The 19,280-nt window shown below is 47.0% G+C and overlaps 2 protein-coding genes across 5 annotated transcripts in view; one reads left to right on the top strand and one right to left on the bottom strand.

Moving 5' to 3' along the window:
• Positions 1–9,768, bottom strand: part of Myo19 (myosin XIX) — a 32,373-nt gene extending 22,605 nt beyond the window's left edge. The window contains exons 1-6 of one of the 2 annotated variants that reach the window (XM_037201480.1): positions 9,633–9,768; positions 8,878–9,012; positions 7,262–7,405; positions 4,063–4,201; positions 3,584–3,732; positions 327–440 (exon numbers count right to left, since the gene is read on the bottom strand). In XM_037201480.1, coding sequence (XP_037057375.1) covers positions 327–440; positions 3,584–3,732; positions 4,063–4,201; positions 7,262–7,276 — 417 coding nt within the window. In that variant the 5' untranslated portion in view covers positions 7,277–7,405; positions 8,878–9,012; positions 9,633–9,768. The remainder of the gene's footprint in view (positions 1–326; positions 441–3,583; positions 3,733–4,062; positions 4,202–7,261; positions 7,406–8,877; positions 9,013–9,632) is intronic. The other variant, XM_028890552.2, reaches the window with a different exon arrangement.
• Positions 9,769–9,815: 47 nt separating this feature from the next.
• Positions 9,816–15,554, top strand: Pigw (phosphatidylinositol glycan anchor biosynthesis class W). Of its 3 annotated transcripts, none has more exons than XM_028890562.2 (2): positions 9,816–9,883; positions 12,181–15,554. In XM_028890562.2, the coding sequence occupies exon 2, from the start codon at positions 12,193–12,195 to the stop codon at positions 13,702–13,704; it is 1,512 nt and encodes a 503-aa protein (XP_028746395.1). In that variant the 5' UTR covers positions 9,816–9,883; positions 12,181–12,192; the 3' UTR covers positions 13,705–15,554. The 3 variants fall into 3 exon arrangements, with proteins under 3 accessions (XP_028746395.1, XP_028746394.1, XP_028746393.1); XM_028890561.2 differs by lacking the exon at positions 9,816–9,883 and adding an exon at positions 10,191–10,351; XM_028890560.2 differs by lacking the exon at positions 9,816–9,883 and adding an exon at positions 10,191–10,624.
• The last annotated feature ends 3,726 nt before the right edge of the window (positions 15,555–19,280 follow it).

Raw genomic sequence — 19,280 nt, 5'->3', positions numbered from 1 at the left:
GCCTTCTACTCCCTTCCATTTCACAAGAGAAAGGACTGAGGCATTCTACCTGATGGACATGATGTTGGGTTCCCCAACATCTGACTGCTGCTCCTAGAGATCCCAGAAGCACCTTCAGTGAGAAAGTCAAGGTGTGAGGGAAAAGCATCTCACCAGGGTGGCAGCCGAGCCAGCCGCGGAGGCTGCGCCGGAGCCCAGGCTTCTGGTATGGTGCTTGCTGAGCACAGCAGACACCCTGGTTCAGTCAGGCAGCCTATCTGTGAATGGCCCTCGCCTTCTGCTCACCTAGCCAGGCATGAGACAGGATAAGACATTGGCGCGCCTACCTTTCCGGCTCCACTCTCTCCACTGACCACAATGGACTGGTTGACCGGCTCAATCAGACTCTTGACATTCCTGTAGGTCTGTTCACCCACTGTGAAGATGTGGGGTTTCAATGTCTGAAATATCAGAGCGGATGGTCACGTGAGCACCTGTTTGCAAGAGTGGCAGATCCAATGACGGCCTAGACTGGGAGGCTGCCAGGAGTGCTGTTAACATGCTTCCTCCAAAAAAACCTTGCCCGGATGTCACAGAGTTAGACCCAACTGCAAAACTCCTACGGTTGGTTCATTCACGGAGGTTCTCTCAGCACGCATGCAGCTAGCTTCCAGCACTCTATGACCTTAACACTTTATGCTCTCATCGGATTTTCTTTTTCTTTCTTTCTTCTTCTCCTCCTCCTCTTTTTTTTTTTTTGATATAGGGTTTCTCTGAGTAGCCCTGGCTCTCCTGGAACTTGCTCTGTAGACCAGGCTGACATCAACCTCACTGAGATCCACTTGCCTCTGCCTCCTGAGTGCTGGAGTTAAAGGTGTGCACCACCACTGTGCGGCTCTGATTTTATTTAAGTTAAAAAAAAATTATCTTCTGTGTGTGGGTGTTCTGCTTGTGTGTACGTCTGTACCATGTGTGCGGTGTCCTTGGAGGCCAGAATAGGAGGTCAGATTCCTTGGGGCTGGAGTGAAAGATGGCTGTGAGCCAACATACTGGCCCTAGGAATTGGATCCTGGTTCTCTGGAGAGCAGAAAGTGCTCTTAACCACTGAACTATCCCTCTAGCCTCCTTCAAGGCTGCTGTCTCTCTACCTACACCCCCACCTCTCCCAACCCCTCCCAGGTTTTCCTGGAGCCTGGTCTAGAACTTGCTATGTAGCTGAGGATGACACTGAACTTCTGTCCCTTCTACCTGTACCTCCCAAGTGCCACCACACCTGGTTCTAGGGTTGGAACTCACATCTATGTATGCCAGGTGAGCATTTGACCCACTGAGCGGCCTCTGCACTTTTCTCTAATAGTCTGAGTCTGCTGCTTATTTTATTATACTTTATCAGTTGGAAGAAAATTTCTTCTTAAGTTACTGCCTGTATTAGTTCATTTCTACTGCTGTGACAAAACACCATGACCAAAAAGCAACCTGGGGAGGAAAGGGTTATTTTGCTTATACTTCCATATCACCGTTCATCACTGAAGTGAGTCAGAGCGGGAAGTTAAGGAAGCAAGAACCCCAAGCAGATGCAGATGCAGAGGCCTTGGAGGAGTGCCACTTGCTTATACTGCTTTCTTATAGCACCCAGGACCACCAGCCTAGGGATGGCAGCACCCACAATGGGCTGGTCCCTCTCATATCAATCACTAGTTAAGAAAATACCCTACAGTACTCTACAGGTTTGCCCACAGCACAATTTTGATTTTTTAAAAAATTTCATTTATTTGTATTTTATGTATGACTGCTCTGCATGTACACCTGCAGGCCAGAGGAGGGCGTCAGATCTCATTATAGATGGTTGTGAGCCACCATGTGGTTGCTGGGAATTGAACTTAGAATCTCAGGAAGAGCAGCCAATGCTCTTAACCTCTGAGTCATCTCTCCAGCATGATCTTATAGAGGCATTTTCTTTTTTTCTTTCTTTTATTTCATGTGCACTGGTGGTTTTGCCTGCACATATGTCTGTATGAGGGTGTCGGATCCCCTGGAACTGGAGTTACAAACAGTTATGAGCTGCTATGTGGGTGCTGGGAAGTGAATCGGGGTCCTCTAGAAGAACTACCAGTGCTCTTAACCACTGAGCCATCTCCCTAGCTCATGGAGGCATTTTCTTTTTTTGTTTTCTTCAAGACAAGGTTTCTCTGTGTAGTTTTGGTGACTGTCCTGGATCTCACTCTGTAGACCAGGCTGGCCTCGAACTCACAGAGATCCACCTGGCTCTGCCTCACGAGTGCTGGGATTAAAGGCATGCGCCACCACTGCCCGGCTGGAGGCATTTTCTTAATTGAGGTTCCTACCTATGAGATGATTCCAGGTGCTTGTGCCAGGCTGACATAGAACTAGCCAGCACGGTACCTAAGAAGTCTGCACATTAGTTAGATGGCTAACCCAAAGATGAGCTATTCGAGCTCGGTTCAGAGGCATAATAACAACCTGCCAAGGACCTCAGCAAGTAAGTACACCTGTGTGACCTGAATTTCAAAGCCTCTCTTTCTTTTCTTTTCCTTTTTTAATAACTTATTTTTATTTTATATACATTGGTGTTTTGCCCGCAAGTATGACTGTATTCAGGAATCAGATCCCCTGGAACAGGAGTTGTAACTGTGCGTAGACAGCTGTGAGCTGTCATGTGGGTGCTGAGAACTGAACCCGGGTCCTCTGGAAGAGCAGCCAGTGCTCTTAACCGCTGAGCCATCTCTTCTGCCCTGCCACTCTTCTTTCATAAGTACTGTCTTCAGTGTGCTGACATCCAGTTGGGCACTGTAGAAAAGAGGGGACTATGGCCCGACTTTTGCCTTCGAGTATCAGGCAGGTAGCGTGTCAGACCAGGATGGACTTCTTTGGACCCCACTTGAAACTTCTCATTCCCTGAGCCTCAGGGCAGTGCCATCTGCACCACGCCTCACTAGCCACCCAGCAATGATCGCTTACAGCTTCCTGAGAGCTGTCTGTCCTTCTCTACCTGTCCTTGCTGCAGCTACCTAGTCCCTGAACTGTTAAGAAGCCTCAGTGTTCTGTTCCTTTCACTTCAACCTTCCTCTTGCAGACTCTGTTCAAAGGCCTGCCTGCGGTGGGACTCCTGTCTGACTGTGCTCATCTTCAGACCCTTATCCACCACCTCTCGACCCAGGCTTCCTCCTGCTAGCCAGCTTGTTCTTGCCTCTCCCTGAACACGCGTCCGCTTCCAGCCTGCATCACTCCCTTCCATCCCTCAAATAATTTAGTCTCAGTACAGAAGGACACGTGCTGACTGCTCAAGGGCAATCCCTACTGTATACACTTTTATTCTTGTCTGAAAAGACAGAGACACAACCACACCTGTAAGTCCTTTCTCATAATAATAATCAAAACCTTTGTTTTGTTTCTAGTTTAGGTTTCAACCTCGGTTAAATATTTATCATCCACATTGCACCTCAGTTATGTGTCCAATTTCTGAGAGCTCCTGTTGGGCAGGGATGTGACACTAGCAGGCTTTGAATGACTGTATTACTGGGGCAGAGATGAAGAAGGGGGGTGAAGCCACAGGGAGGCTTAGGCAGAAGCCAGGGAGCCTTACCTGAGGCTGAGGCGCAGCATGGTACTCCTGCATCAGCTCTGCTGCGTAGAGTTGAGGGATGGGCTTGAAGGGGTTCAGAGCTACTAGGGTACAGCCAGCATTGGTATAGAATATGTCCTCTGTGTACCGGGCCTGCAGGCATCTCAGGACTGAGGCAAAGATGCTGTTAGCCAGGCCTGGCTCAAATGCAGACAGAAGCCCAGACACACATCTGCTAAGCAGCCCTCCCTCTGTAATTAGCTAAGTACCATTAGAACCCTGTAGCTCCCTGATGAACAGACAGAAGATCTAATTAAGATGAGTCCCAAACCTAGAGCCAAGCCTGCCCTGGGGAGCCCAGGTGCAGTGGCAGGTTCCCTGGGGCAGAGGCCAGGTCAGGAGTCTCAGTGCTTGGTCTGAACTGGGCAAACAGTGCTGAAGACCCTCGCTACATCCCTATGCTTCTGGAGCAGCAGTCTGGAGGAGAGGAAGGCCCATACCTGTTTCCAGTGTCACAGGATTCACCTTGGTGAGGTCATCCAGCTGGTGGAGTCGGGCCTCCCCACCCAGGAACTCCTGTAGGTCTCCCTTGAGGGATGCCCTGCCTTGGGCATCAGAGCCTGAACTGTGGCCATTCACCTGCAGGGGAACAACACAAGAGCCATGAGACCTGGGTCTCAGACCAGTTGGCAGCTAGCAAGGGCGGAGTCTGCACAGGCGAAAGAACAGGTTTCTACAAGATCCAGGTGGCTCATGTGTCAGCTCTGCTGCTCATTTGTGTGCGAGCCTGGGTAAGTCACCTCTATGAGCCATGTTTGTTTGGGGGGGGGACTCAACTCCCAGGTTACAGGGAAAAAAACCACACAGAGCACTTTAGTCGAGGCCTTGAGAGTACATATTAATAATCAATACCCTTGGGCTGGGTGCCTTTAATCCCAGCACTCGGGGAAGCAGAGGCAGGTGGATCCCTGTGAGTTCGAGGCCAGCCTGGGCTACAGAGTGAGTTCCAGGAAAGGCACAAAGCTACACAGAGAAATCCTGTGTGTGTGTGTGTGTGTGTGTGTGAGATATATCAATAGCCTCCTCTCTCCTCTGCTGTGAGCTCCAGCTGAGGCAGTTTTTAGACTACAGGCTACCAGCCTTACAGAGCTGCTGTCTGTACAGCACAGGACGGAATGGGAAGAGAAGACAGGCATCTAGCTGGAATCAGCTTAGGAGGCTGAAGTCTTGTTCTGGCTTGTGTTTCTAATGAGACTGGTGAGCCCTCAATGCACACGCCCCTCAGGAACAAGCCAATGTAGGAGCACAGAAATGAGTTTCTCTTGAATATCGTGAGGCTCAGGCCCATCATAACGTACAAAGCAGGCTCTTGTTCTCGAGGGCGATTGCTACAGCCTACAGCTCAATCTATGGAAAGGCAAGGGCCGAGGGAAAAAGGAAAGAGAAGGGGAAGGGTGGAGGAGGAGAACGGAAAGGAAGAAGGGACTACTTACAAAACCAGCTGCAATTTAGGAACAGTTTTGATCAACTGGGAGTTGAGTCTAGTGACCGAGAGCTTGGGGGTTAGATTATGCTGGGCAGTGGTGGAGCATGACTTTAATCCCAGCACTCGGAGGCAGAGGCAGGCGGATCTCTGTGAGTTCGAAGCCAGCCTGGTCTACATAGTAAGTTCCAAGACAGCTAGGGCTACCTGGAGAAATCCTGTCTTCAAAAGCAAACAAAACAACAACAAAGGAAGCTAGACTGCTGAGCCTGGTGGTGGGACTGTTTCCTCAGGCAGGAGGACGGTTAAGTGCAGGGCCAGTCGCAGCAATTTAAGTCTCTGGTCTCAAAATAAAAAGAAAAAACAGAAGAGATAGAGTCTGGTGGGCGCCTGCCGCGCCCGAGTGAGGCCACAGGTCAACCCCGGTGCTGCAGATGAACAGAATGGGAACGGGGTCTGGGTCACCCGGGTCTGACTCCTGACAGCACCACTTATTCCTCTACAGTCTTAGTTGAGTTTCTTTCTCTTTAGGGTTTCTCCGTCTAACAGTCCTGGCTGTCCTGAAATTCGATGTGCAGACCAGGCTGGCCTTGAACTCACCTGCCTCTGGCCTTGATCCACCTGCCTCTGCCTCCCAAGTGCTGGGATTTATTAAAGTTCTTTTATCTCTTTTTATCTCAGTTTTCATTAACACTAAAATGGGAATGGTGACTGTGCCTACCTCTTAGGTACTCAAGGAGTTATTGCTGGGTATGGTGGTACACACCTGTAATCCCAGCACTCAGGAGGAGAAGTAGGGGACTGCCATGAGTTCAAGCCTAGCCTGGGCTACTCAGAAAGATCTCAAAAAAAACAAAACAAGAACTAGGGTGTGATGGTGCATGCCTTTAATCCCAGGACTCAGGAAGTATATCTCCGAGTTTGAGGCCAGCCTGGTCTACAGAGTGAGTTCCAGGACAGCCAGGGCTACACAGAGAAACCCTGTCTCGAAAAACCAAAAAATTAGGGCAAAAAATTCTAAGCATTCTTTAAAATATTGTGTTAGGATAGTATGACTAGATAACTTTAATGTCCTTTTTGATTGCCTTTATTTTTCCAAATTCCTGATAACGAACGTGACCTTGAGTCAGCCATCTAACTCATCTGGGTCTTATCTCCAGAACGGGGACATAACAGCACTGTATAGTACATACTACTATATTTTTTTTCACTGCAATGTGAAGATGAAACAAAATACTCAAATGTAGTGCCTACTACAGAACAAGGGCTGAGCACAGGGCAGTCACGAGTATGGCTGTGGTAAAATCATCGCTTTTGGAATAAGGAAAAGAAAGGAAGGAAGGAAGGAAGGAAGAAAAACCTCAGAGTAGACAATTGTCCTGGCTGCTTTTTTGTAGCTTGAAAGTTCATTTCCTATAAAACAGCAGGATAGTCCAGTAGCACCTGCCATGGCTTTCTTGAGCCTGCTAAGTCCCACCTTGGTTATCCTGCTAGAACTCACCAGAGCACAAACTCCCTGAGCCCTTAGTATGGGACAAATTTAGGAAAATCAAATTCCAGCAAATATGTACCATTGTGCCAAGGGATCTCAGCTACTTATGAAGGATGCTACCAGGTGTATGAGGTGTAGCTCCACGGTGAAAGGTGCTCCCACCTTGCAGGCCAGGGATACTAGCCTTTTCAGAGGCAGAATGCTCCCACATAAGCTACTTTCTCCTGCATTTTTCACAGGCAGACATCTTTTGTCTGGACTGCTTATGCTGTCCTAGAACTCAATATGTAGACCAGGCTGGCCGTGACCTCATAGAGATTTGCGAGCCTCTGTCTCCCAAGTGCTGGGACTAAAGGCGTGTGCCACCATGCCCAGCTTACTTGGCTAATTCTTTATTATTCTTAAAGGCTCAGCTTCAGTGAACATTCTTGGAAGCCCCAAACTTCCACTGTGAATCAATAAAACAGCCCAGGAAGGACTTCTGTCAGGATATACTCCATTGAAGGTCATCAAAGAGACCTAGACTCCTTTACCTAGCTCAACTTATCCACTTCAAGCCACAAAACCACAAAAAGGGAAGACATTCAAGGTAGGTATCTGAAGAGCACTGGAAAGACTATCTGAAGAAGGGGTCTTTCCTGTCCTTCCAGCTAGGAGAACTGCAGTCTTCATTCAGACAGGCAAATAGGACAGTGTCTCTGGTGCTTGGTTACATCAGCTTTACCTGCCGAAGCATCATGCTTTAGTGTGGGCAGCCCGAGTTCTGTGTCATAGACACAAGCAGTACTGTCTATCAACCTGGTCATGAGGCCACTGCTCCAGCAGCAGACTCAGGTGTGTGGGAATCTCAGCCAAGTCATCTCGGAACCTGTAGCGTGAGACAGAAGACAAGGGCCACACAGGTGAGGGCATCTCTGGGGTGACTCACTCCTACTCCTCCCACCAAGCAGGAGGAACCCAAAGGAGAAGCAGGCAGGCCTGGGCAGAGAGTGAGAGTCTGTGCCTTCCCTTGCCAATTAGGAAGTAAGGAAACGTTGATGAGAGCCTCCAGGGACTACCCGGGACGCTTTCTGACAGTAAAAGGCCAGGGGCAGTTTTAATGTACGCAAGTGATGGGCTGGGTTTTCAAAATCTTCTGGGTCAGTATGCTATGGAGAATGAAGACACTCGGGGGAGATAACCTTGACCCGCTCATCACCACTAGACAGAAATACCCTTGTATGTAAACGTAGTCAGCAGCTGATGGCAAGTAGGCCTGGAGTCAATGCCCAATGTTCCTGGGAGGCTGCTGTATGAGAAGGTTACCATACTTCAGTCACTGGATGGGTATGCAACCCCAGGGCAAACCTATCACCCCAAACCCTGACCTTGAAAGCAAGGATAGTTAAAGCTACCTTATTTTGAGAGGTTATGAAGGTCAATGAGGCCAAGGTTTAAAAGCACAGTACAAATCTGAGTATCACTGAGCATGAATATTAGCATTAACTACAGAGTGGATAACCTGTCTGGGGACACTCATCAGGTGGGGAAAGGCCCAAAAGGTGAGATTGAGATTGGCAGCACGTGTCTGTCATCTCAACACTCAGGAGGCTGAGGCAGGAGGATCTCAGTTTGAGGCCTGTCTGGGCTACACTATAAGACCTTGTCTCAAACAAACAAGGTGAGACCAGGAGAGAGGAATCCATCTGAGGAGGGGTGCTGTGAGGGGAGAATCTCAAAAATGGTGAGCCTCACTCAGACTTGCAATTTCCCAGGCCTCAATCCCTTCCTAGCAACGAGGGACATCTATAAGGGATTGGTGAGCTGGACGGTGGTGGCACACGCCTTTAATCCCAAGCACTCTGTGAGTTCGAGGCCAGCCTGGTCTCCAAAGCGTGTTCCAGGAAAGGAGCAAAGCTACACAGAGAAACCCTGTCTCGAAAAACCAAAAAAAAAAAAAAAAAAAAAAAAAAAAAAAGGGATTGATGGATTAATCCTGATAATCCTGATAGACTTTCTGAGGCTCTGGAACACACCTAGTCTTTGAAGAACCTAGACCAGGGACTTCCATGGAAACGGGGAGAGGGAAACTTCAAGCAGAAAAGGGTATCAGGACCGTGCTAGACACCCTCACTCTGGACACTGTACCCATCCTCCGAGGGTCTCTGGTGACTCAGCTGGAGGCTCACCTTGAGAAGAAGGCCAACAGGGAGAGACCCCAGCAGCACTGAGTTAGAATCCAAAGCTCACAACCCTCCCAGAACACATCGCAGGGGCTCCGTGAGCCTCGTTTTCAAACGGCTGCCAAGGGTCTAATACGACACCACAGAGCGCAAAATTATGGCTCGGATGGGCAAGTACCTGTGAGATCTTGGTAAATGCTGGTTATGACTCTGCGGTGTCAGCTCCTGCTTGAAGTCAAGTCAGATCAGAGCAGTTTTCTCCAGTTCTCCGGGCTCTCTGGCACCCTCCTCTCGCGGTTACCACCAAGAATTTCTGGAGAGGGTGTGACCACAGTAGGCAGAAGAGAATAATGAATAGCTGGAAGACCAAGTCCAAAGCAAGTGGCAAGCAGATCACAACCCCCTCCTCTTCCAACTCGGCTTCTTTTTTTTTGACAGGAAGGACAGCCGGAGGTCTATGAGCCGGGTCAGGGTCCTGAGGGTCCAGCCCTCTTGGCTCCAGATTCCTGGCGGGAACCAGTACTTCCAGCACTGGCAACGCGCCCGCGGTGCCCAGGGCTGGGATGCCACTCCGGAAACACCTGGTACTGAGAGAATACGTCCTTCCCGGGAAGGTGGATATGACCCTAGTCAAGGGCGCAGTTTCCTTATGCCTCTTTCTCTGTCCCTGGGTAGGACAAGGAAAGGGGCAGACGTCTAGCCCCGGTCAGCCAGAAACACCCCCTTGGTGGCCCCCTGCTGGCAAGCTTGAAAGTGACCGTGAAGGTCCTTGTCCTGGGCAAAAGCTGTGCTACCTCCTCTTTAGTCACAGGAAAAAGTCAGAAAGGGAAATGCAGAATTAGAAGGTGAGGTGCCCCCTTCTACTTTAGCTCTGACCTCCCTAACCCCTCGGGCCGGGAAGGGTTTCGGATCCAAGCGGGGAGTGGCACTCACCGGTCCCACGGCCCGGGGCGGGTGGGCAGAGTGCGGAGACGGCAAGAACCCCGGAGAGGGAAGAGAGCAGAGGGAGCCGGAGCGGCCAGGAACGAAAGCCCGCAACTCCGGGTCGCCCGCGGCCCGCAGCAGCTCGGGCGGAGTGGCCCGGGGCCCGCCGGCTCCTCCCCAGGGGCGGGGCGCGCACACGCGGCGCTGGACGCACGTGGCCGGTCCCGGGCCGCCGCACTGGCGGGCGGACTACTCGGGAGGTGAGATGTTTGGAGACCCCGGGGTGAGGTGTGGTGTTTCCGTGGCCTCCCGGGTTCGGGGTGGGAAAGCGCGGCTTCCGGGGGCCCCCGGGGGCTGATCTCCTTGCAGGTCGCCGTGCCCGAGTCTGGCGCGGGCTCCTCGGACCCTCTCCCTGACCCGCCTGGCCGTGGGTCCGAGGTCGCAGGGCTCGGTCTCCAGAACCCAGCCCAACGCACCGAAGGGCGTGGGGAGCCGGCGGGGCGGGGACTGTCGCCATCCCCGGCGGCTGGGGCGCGCGGAATCTGCGGGCCCGGAAGAACAGGCTGCGCTCGCGCCGGCCGGAAGCGTTGCTCGCGAGGCGGAAGCGGAGGGAGCCGGCAGGTGCGGTGGGAGCCTGTTCTGTGCACGCCGGCGACCCTCTGTCTGGGGCCGGGCGTGGTTTCGGCTGTCAGGTCTGTCAGGAGGAGGACTTGCAGGGCCTCTGAACGGTGAGATGCTGATGCAGGGCCCAAACAGACCACAATGGTCTACCTTCAGGGGCGTTCCACACCGTGATTCACATCTGATCGACGGAGGTGTTCGCTCAGTGTGCAACGTCTCAGGCAGTAGTATGTGACAGAGGAGGTGGTAGGCTGCGGGAAAAGAAGCCATTAGCCCTGGTGTGTACTATGCATCCATTCGGTCCACCTGCTCCTCAATTTGAAAATATGGCCGTGTGTGTATAGGAGGCAAAGAACAACCTGGGTCTCATGCATTCACCGGTAGGTGGCCCGTGCTGTAGTAGGTTTTGAGGCGCTGGACAGAAACCAAGGGACCCTGACTTTAAAATACACTTAGAATTTCTCTTCCTTCCTGAAGTTTTGTTTTAAAGTTCTTAGCAAGGCGTTTGCAGCTTTCATGAAGGTTTTCATAACATCAGTATATATCACGATATACATATAGCTAATAATATGTAATTATATATATATGCATACACACACATATATACGGAGAGAAAGAGACAGACAGAAATTATGCTTCGCAGTAGAAATTCCTGACTGTGATGCCATTTGGATTCATATTACAAATTTACTTTTTCTTTCTTTCTTTTTTTTTTTTTTTAAAGATTTATTTATTTATTTATGTATACAGAAGAGGGCGCCAGATCTCTTTACAGATGGTTGTGAGCCACCATGTGGTTGCTGGGAATTGAACTCAGGACCTCTGGGAGAGCAGTCGGTGGTCTTAACCTCTGAGCCATCTCTCCAGCCCACAAATTTACTTTCTTAAAGACCAGGTCTGGGGGGCTGGAGAGATGGCTCAGTGGTTAAGAGCATTGACTACTCTTCTAGAGGACCTGGGTTCAATTCTCAGCCCCCATATGGCAGCTCACAAATGTCTGTAATTCCAGTTCCAGGGGCCCCAACACCCATGGCAAAACACCAATGCACGTAAAATAAAATAAAGAAAAAACTGCAATTAAAAAAAAAAAAAAAAAGACCAGGTCTGGCTGGATGTGTAGCACATGCCTTTAATCTAAGCATTTGTGGGGGAGGTGGGGCGGGGCAGCCAGCAGAGGTAGGTGGATCTCTTGAGTTCAAGGTCAACATATTGAGTTCCAGGCTACACAGTGAAACCCTGTCTAAAAAAAAAAAAAAAAAAAAAAAGACAATGTTTCATGTAAGCCAGGTTGACTGGGAACTCAGTATGTAAGCAAGGACCATCTTGTGTCTTAAGGGATGGGATAATATGTATGCTTCACCACACCCAGCCTCTACATTTACTTTCCTTTTTGAGTTTGCCTTATAGTGAAGATGCAACTTTGTACTAGAAATGTCTTGTATCTTCTCTTAATGTATCAATGTTACTTTCCCCCTAGAATCTTAGCATTTAGTACGGGAATTGAAATCACTAGGGCCTAAATGCCTACCTCTTTTTCTGTGTAACCCTGGCTGTCCTGGAACTCACTCTGTAGACCAGGCTGGCCTTGAACTCACAGAGATCCGCCTGCCTCTGCCTCCTGAATGCTGGAATTAAAGACATGTGCCACCACCGCCTGGTAGTCCTAAACTTCTGTTCTGCCCACACGTATGTCCCTGTGAGGGTGTCTGGAACTGGAGTTACAGACAGTTGTTAGCTGCCATGTGGGTGCTGGTGATTGAACCCAGATCCTCTGAAGAGCAGCCAGTGCTCTTAACTGCTGAGCCAGCTCTCCAGCCCCTAAGCTTTTATTCTGAAACTGAGAAATACGTAAATTCAAGTGAGGTAGGTAGCTGTTTACCGATTTCACAGCAATGTTGTTTTCCTCAAATCCATTTTTTTGGTCTTGTTTTCACAGGAAGTGAAAAAAATGTCTCAAAAGCAGATGAAGGAAGCTTTTGTCAGTAACCTCAATGGAACCAGCGTGCTGGAAGTGACCCAGGGCTTGTGCTTTCCTGCATTCTGTATCCTGTGCAGAGGCCTTTTGATCATTTTCTCAGAGCACTTGTGTTCTTTCTCACTCCGCCGGAGCACACGATTCTGCATGGACTTTGTTGTTCTCATAGTCCCCCTGGTGGTCACTCTGACTATACTGTCTTCGTTTATTCTCCTGGAGAGTCTCACGGTGATTGCCTGCGGGGCATGGCTGTTGTATCAGATCTATCAGAGGAGGACTTGCTATGCCAAAGTGCCTGTCCAGAAAGTCTTTGCAAACTTCTTGAAAATCAGCCTAGAGTCAGAGTACAATCCAGCCATCACCTGTTACCGGGTCATTAACAGTGTATTCACTGCTATTGCCATTTTGGCTGTGGACTTCCCACTTTTCCCTAGAAGATTTGCCAAAACGGAGCTTTATGGGACAGGGGCCATGGATTACGGAGTAGGTGGTTTTATTTTTGGGGCTGCAATGGTTTGTCCAGAGCTTAGAAGGAAATCTGTAGAAGGGTCCAGATTTAATTACCTTAGAAAATCACTGTATTCTGTTTGGCCGCTCGTCTTGTTAGGAATGGGACGGTTAGTCGTTATAAAATCCATAGGCTATCAGGAACATTTAACTGAGTATGGAGTTCACTGGAATTTTTTCTTTACCATCGTAGTTGTGAAATTAATAACATCCCTTCTTTTGATTATTTTTCCTTTAAATAAGTCGTGGATTGTGGCTGTCAGCATTACTGTGTTGTACCAGCTAGCTCTCGACTTGACCCCACTCAAGAGGGTAATTTTGTATGGCACTGATGGTAGTGGCACGAGAGCTGGGTTATTTAACGCCAACCGGGAAGGAATCATTTCCACTCTGGGGTACGTGACGATCCACATGGCTGGCGTGCAGACAGGGTTGTATGTGCTTAAGAACAGAACACGTATCAGAGACTGGATAAAAGTTGCTTGTTGTATTCTCTTAGTGGCTGTTAGCTTCTTCATTTCCCTTTATATAGTTCAAGTAAATATAGAAGCCGTATCTCGAAGAATGGCCAATTTAGCCTTTTGTATGTGGGTGGTTGCTTCTAGCCTGCTGCTTCTTAGCTGTCTGTTACTGAGTGATATAATTTTGAGTTTTGCCAAATTTCTAATTAAAGGGGCTCTAGTACCATGTTCTTGGAAACTTATACAGTTGCCTGCTACAAATAAAAAACATTCTGAATCTCCAATCCTAGAAGGTGAAAAAAAAGAACCCAGCCTTTGTTTAATCACAGCTCTGAACAGAAACCAGCTGTTTTTTTTCTTGCTGTCAAATATAACAACTGGTCTGATTAACCTGATGGTGGATACATTACACAGTAGTGCCTCCTGGACCTTAGTTGTGCTCGGTATGTATATGTTTACCAACTGTTTGGTTATATATGTCCTTGATTTACAAGGTAAAACCGTCAAGTTTTGGTGATGAATGGGTAGGCTGTGTATATTTGAACAGCATTATTTTAGGGAGGAGAGTAAATGTGGAGGAGATGTGCTCTTAGCAATCCAGCCTTCACCGTATTTTATCATGAAGTTTCAATCCTCTGACAGAAATTAAACTCGACTTTTTTGAGGGAGACTCCTGCCACTCTACCTGGATGTGTAATACATTTCGACATTATGTAAAACAAGCCAACAGAAGTGGTGGGTGGCTTGAATCTCAGAGCATGGGAGGCAGGGGCAGGCAGGTCTCTGTGAGTTCGAGGCCAACCTGATATGTATGTTGAGTTTCAGGACAGCCAGGGCTATGGAGAGAGACCCTCAAGGGGAAAAAAAAAAAAAGGCGAAACAAAGTCTTGTGACTTATTGGAACTTATAAAATACCAGTATTTTAAAGAACTTGTTTACAGGATTTTGTTTTGTCTGGAGCTCACTATGGTGCTCATACCTCAGCCTCAGCACTGGGGTTTCAGGCATGAGCCACCACACCCAACTTGTTGGTAGTTTTGACACTGCAAGATGGAGGGTGGGATTTTTTTTACTTTTCATATAACATTATGCCATTGTATTTGTGATGGTTTATTTGAATATATAATTGTATGATTATGTTTGTTACATGATGTTTACATTAAGATATTTACGAATTGTCATTTCAAAAGATTTTATGTGTGTATATTTTGCCTGCATGTATGTACGTCACAGGTGTGCAATGCCCACAGAGGCCAGAAGAGGGGGTTTAGATACCTTGGGACTGGAATTACAAATGGTTGTGAGCTGCCGTATGGGTGTTAGGAATTGAACCTGGGGCCTCTGGAAGAGAAGCAAGTGCTCTTCATCACTAAGCCATTTTTTAAGTTCCTCTATTTTCTTTTAGTTGGGAATCTCACTATGTAGCCCTGGCTGACCTGGAACTCAATATATAGACCAAGCCCACCTCAAACTCAATAGAGATCTGTCATCTTTTGCTTCCTGAGAGCTGGGATCAAAAGCATGTACCACCATGCCCAGAAAATTATAGATTTTTCAATGCATCAATTTTTTTTTGTTTTCTTTTTATTAGATTTATTCCTTTCTTCTTTGTTGTGCCTGCACGTGTGTAGGTGTACCACAAGCATGCTTAGTGTCTTAAAGGATTAGAAGAACATTCCATCTCCTGGAAACGAGTGATGGATGGTTGTAAATGACCATGTGGGTATTGGGAATCGAACCGTGGTCCTCTGCAAGAGTAGTAATTGCTCTTAACCATTTGAGCCAATTCTCCTGCTCCTTCAACACATCTGTTCATCTTTTAATAAAGTCTAGGACTAAGAAGCAAGGGCTTAAAACCAGATACATTTGAAACCAGAAAAAAGTTAAGTGTAATAAATAATGATTGAATTGGATGATCTTAAATATATTACTTCAAACAAGTTTTTTTCAGTTACCTGATACATCTTCCTTTTTAATCTTTAAGTTTTGATACAGGATCTTACTATGTAGTCCACACTAGCTTTGAACTCTCCCTGTAGCTCAAACTCATCTGGAATTTATGCTCACCCAGCCTCAGTTTCTCAAATGCTAGGATTGTAAGTGTGCACCCTCAACCCAGCTATACAAGTTTTAAGACTGATTCATTGTAGCTTACTCTGTGCTAGGCACACAATAATAAAACACAACTAAGGATGCATCCATCATGTAATCATAGCACTCAGGAGGCTGTGGCAGGAGCTAGAGCTCAAGGCTAGCCTGGGCTACATAGATCCTGTCTCAAAAGATAAAAGAAATTTCTAGTATCTTGGAACTTTCAGTCTAGTGAAGGGAAACACATTAAACTAATATAAATACTGAGTCATAGAAGAAAAAAAACAACCTGTGGATTGTTACAATCGTCAAACCAAGAACCAATCTAGGAAGGAAACAAGTTTTCTCCATAGGTGGATATTTTTGAGGTAATCGTAATGGATGATACGTGTATCTGGGGATAGAAGGGTAGACAGCCGAGAGTACTGAATGTATGATGAATCTGTCAGCAAAAGTTATAAGATGGGAGGGAACCTGTGTAACTCAGAAAAAGGGAGTGTGGGATGTAAGCTGGAGAAATGGGAACAGATAAGGCAGCCTCAACTAAAGGAAAGAGCATCAAGAAAGTCAGTGAGAAATGAAATCTTCAAGCACATATAGTCTAATAAAAATAAGGTTACATTAAGGCTTAATAGTCTGCTGAGAACTTGAACGATTTAAAGTTTTCAAGCCGATCTTTGACTCGCCTGTTAAATCTAAAGATGTAAAAATCACAGGGTCTTTAGTTTCCAGTTCTGATGTTCAATGTGTATGTTATTTGTTTTGTTTTTTTTTGAGATAGTCTGTGTAGTCTTGGCTGGTCTGGAACTATATAGGCCACTCTGGCCTCCAACTCATGGAGATGGATTTGCTCCCAAGTGCTGTAATAAATGCAGGCCACCACCATGCTTGGCCAATGTGTATATTTTAAGGCAGGGACAATACTGGCCAGCTGTGGTGACATAAACCTGTAGTCCTAGGACTTGGGAGATGGAGGTGGGAGGATCAGGAGGTAGAAGCCAGGCTAGACCTGTGTGTGTAGTGGTGGGGGATGAGAATGAAATTGTGCTTTTCTGGTTTCAAGGACAAATCAGAAATAGTTGATTGTGAGGGTGTTTAATTTGATATTTACTAGCAATCTAAATTATTTGTGTAGTTCAGAACAGGTGGAGCCTCCTGGTACAGGTTTGCTGTTTGAACTAGTTGACTTCAGATTGTAGACTCTAATTTTTTAGTGGTGCTGGGGATTAAACCAGAACTTCAAATTTGCTGGGCAAGCATTGTACTGAGCCACACCCCTAACTCTGAGAATGTATTTTTTTAATGTAAATATACTAACTAATGTAAATATATATTTTTTTTAATGTAAATATACTAACTTCAGCTTGTTAGTGGCTAATTTTGTGTTAAGATGACGTATTTGCTGACTACAATTACATCAGATTATATTTTCAATTAAATAGTTTAAGACTTTTGAAATTTAACCAATAAGATTATAGTATGTAAATTAAGCATGACTAGGACAGTTGATTTTTCTGCTGTGTCACGGTACCAGGACCCCACAGTTTATCTATTGGAGCTGCAGAAGAAGGCAGAGTAGCTCAGCTACTACATTCATTTAGAGAAAGTAGTTATCCTGTGACTTAATGAACGTGTCTCATTTGGTCTGTTGCTTTTTGTTAATAACTGCTTTTTTTTTTTTTTTTTAAGACAGTGTGTCACTGTATAGGACTGGCTGGGTTAGAACTCACTGAGATGTAACTACCTCAGCTTCTGGAATGCTGGTATGTGCCACCACACCTGGCACTTACTTATTTTGCCTTATTTTATTTTATTTTGAAATAGGGTTTCTCTGTATAGCTTTGGAGCCTTTCCTGGAATTCACTCTGTAGCCCAGGCTGGCCTCGAACTCACAGAGATCTGCCTGCCTCTGTCTCCTGAGAGCTGGGATTAAAGGCATGCGCCGCCCCTGCCTAGCGTCTTATTTATTTTTATGGTATTTATTTTTGTGGTACTGGAGACCGAATCCTGGGCTAGGCCAAGTGCTCTACCACTGTATCCTCATCCCTCCATTCTTTTCTAGTCTAAGTTTATATCTTTGACAATTACAGGGTTTAACTAGAAAGGACAAAGTATACACTTTTTTCTATCTTCTAATTCCCAAGGTCCTAAAGCAAGGCTAATGAATTCATAAAATCAGAATTAGTTACCAAAACTCCCTCTGATTGTTTTTCAGAAGAGAAAGATCATTCAACAATGATTTACTGAGCTCTAATGTGTCAGGTGTAGGTGCCAGGAATACAAAGTCCCTGCCTTTAAAGAGCTTACATTTTAACCTACGTTTATTTAAAGAAATACCTAATATATGTTTACTTTTATTATTATTTTGAGGTTGGGTCTGGCCTTGAATTTATGGTAAACTTCCTGCCTTGGCCTCTCAAGTGCTGGGATTGAAGGTATGTGCTACCACACTGGACTTGTGTTTCTGTTTTTAATTGCTAAAACAGAATCTCCTGTCAGATCATGAAAAGGAAAATCCAACTTATATATTCTCAGACATACTAATTTAAATAAGTCTGCCACTGATTTTGCTGCCGTATCAAATAGTATAGCCTATACTTATAGTGACAACAGAAGGTATTCCAGCTAATCAACGGCCATTTTCTTCAGTATTTAGTAGTGAAAATTAAAGTTAGCAGTCTGGGCCCGGCCCCACGCTCAATCTTAGTTACCAAGCATAACCTAAAATTCAAATGATCTAAAGCAGGTACATGGATTATAGTAGTTGTAGACATAAAACACCAGATTCTCTAAAAATGTCCGTATTTTTCTGTGTACTTTCACCTGGCAGGTGCATGCAAACCCCATATGCTTACTGGATTTAAGCTAAGGATCACACTGTTCGGCTTTTAGTATGGCCCAAAGACATATTTACTAGATAATCACACCTTTGGGAACACACAATGGTTCTTCCAGTTTATTATGTCACCTACCCTAACAGTGACCACATAATGTCATAAGTCAACATGGCTAAGGATGCACTATGGGTTTTTTTTTGTTATGACTTTCAAAGACTTCATGTGATGATCAAAATACTTTTTAAAGGTCAGTAACAACAGCTTTAGCCTATTTACCAGAAAATATTCGATCTATCCTTAAGATCAGGCAGTTGTACAAGCAGCGAATGGATTTATCATTAAAACAGTCAAGACAAAACAATTCCCATCCTTTGGGCTTTACAACGGACCTCCCCAGAGTAGGACCTGAGAACGTGGCAGCGGGCAGAGCGCGGAGGAATTGTCTTTACAGCAGCTCTGGTTCTCCGAAGACAGTCATACGGAAGGGCCTTTGGTCACTACCAGTACTTTGCCCAAGGGAGTCCCTAAGTTAATATTAACTCAAGAAGTTCCTCTGGTCAGAACGTACACATAGACTACTGTTCAATTTTGTCTCTATTTGTATCAACAAATTCGGCACGTATCCATCTTCTCGGAGATCTTGACGCAGTCCCCGGTAAGGCGGCCAGCTCCGGGTCAATCAGGGTAGCAGAGCCCGTTCTTCCAATCTTCCGTGGTCGTGGAAGTCCGGCTGTGTCAAATCCTGGAACCCGCGGCCAGATGTTCTCTTCCCACTGTCCGTTCTCATTGACCTCGACGGCCTCAGCTCCTCACCACTGACCTAAGTCCTCTCTGGGCCCGGCCCCACGCTGTCCGCCCACCCTCCGCCCTCGGGAGAACAGATCCTAGTTCGGCACGGACCGAGAGACCCAGGCTACCCCTGCTCAGCCTCCCTACTGGCTCTGTTTCACGCTCGTTTTGGTAAATCCGGGGCACCGCGCGTTTGCACGGGGAGTTCCCCCCCCCCACTCCGCCGCCACCACCACCACCACACGCAGATTTCGAAACTCGGGACCCGAGAGAGGGGGGGCAGCCGCGGTCTCGCGAGAAGAGGCAGGCCCCGCCCGGAGTTCGCGGCCCCTCCCAGCCCCACCCTCCCCACGTCCCCCGCCCTCCCTCCCACACT

Source organism: Peromyscus leucopus, chromosome 8b (assembly GCF_004664715.2).
Source record: "Peromyscus leucopus breed LL Stock chromosome 8b, UCI_PerLeu_2.1, whole genome shotgun sequence".
NCBI lineage: Eukaryota > Metazoa > Chordata > Mammalia > Rodentia > Cricetidae > Peromyscus > Peromyscus leucopus.
The sequence above is the reverse complement of the archived record's forward strand: the minus strand, read 5'-3'. Positions and strand labels throughout refer to the sequence as shown.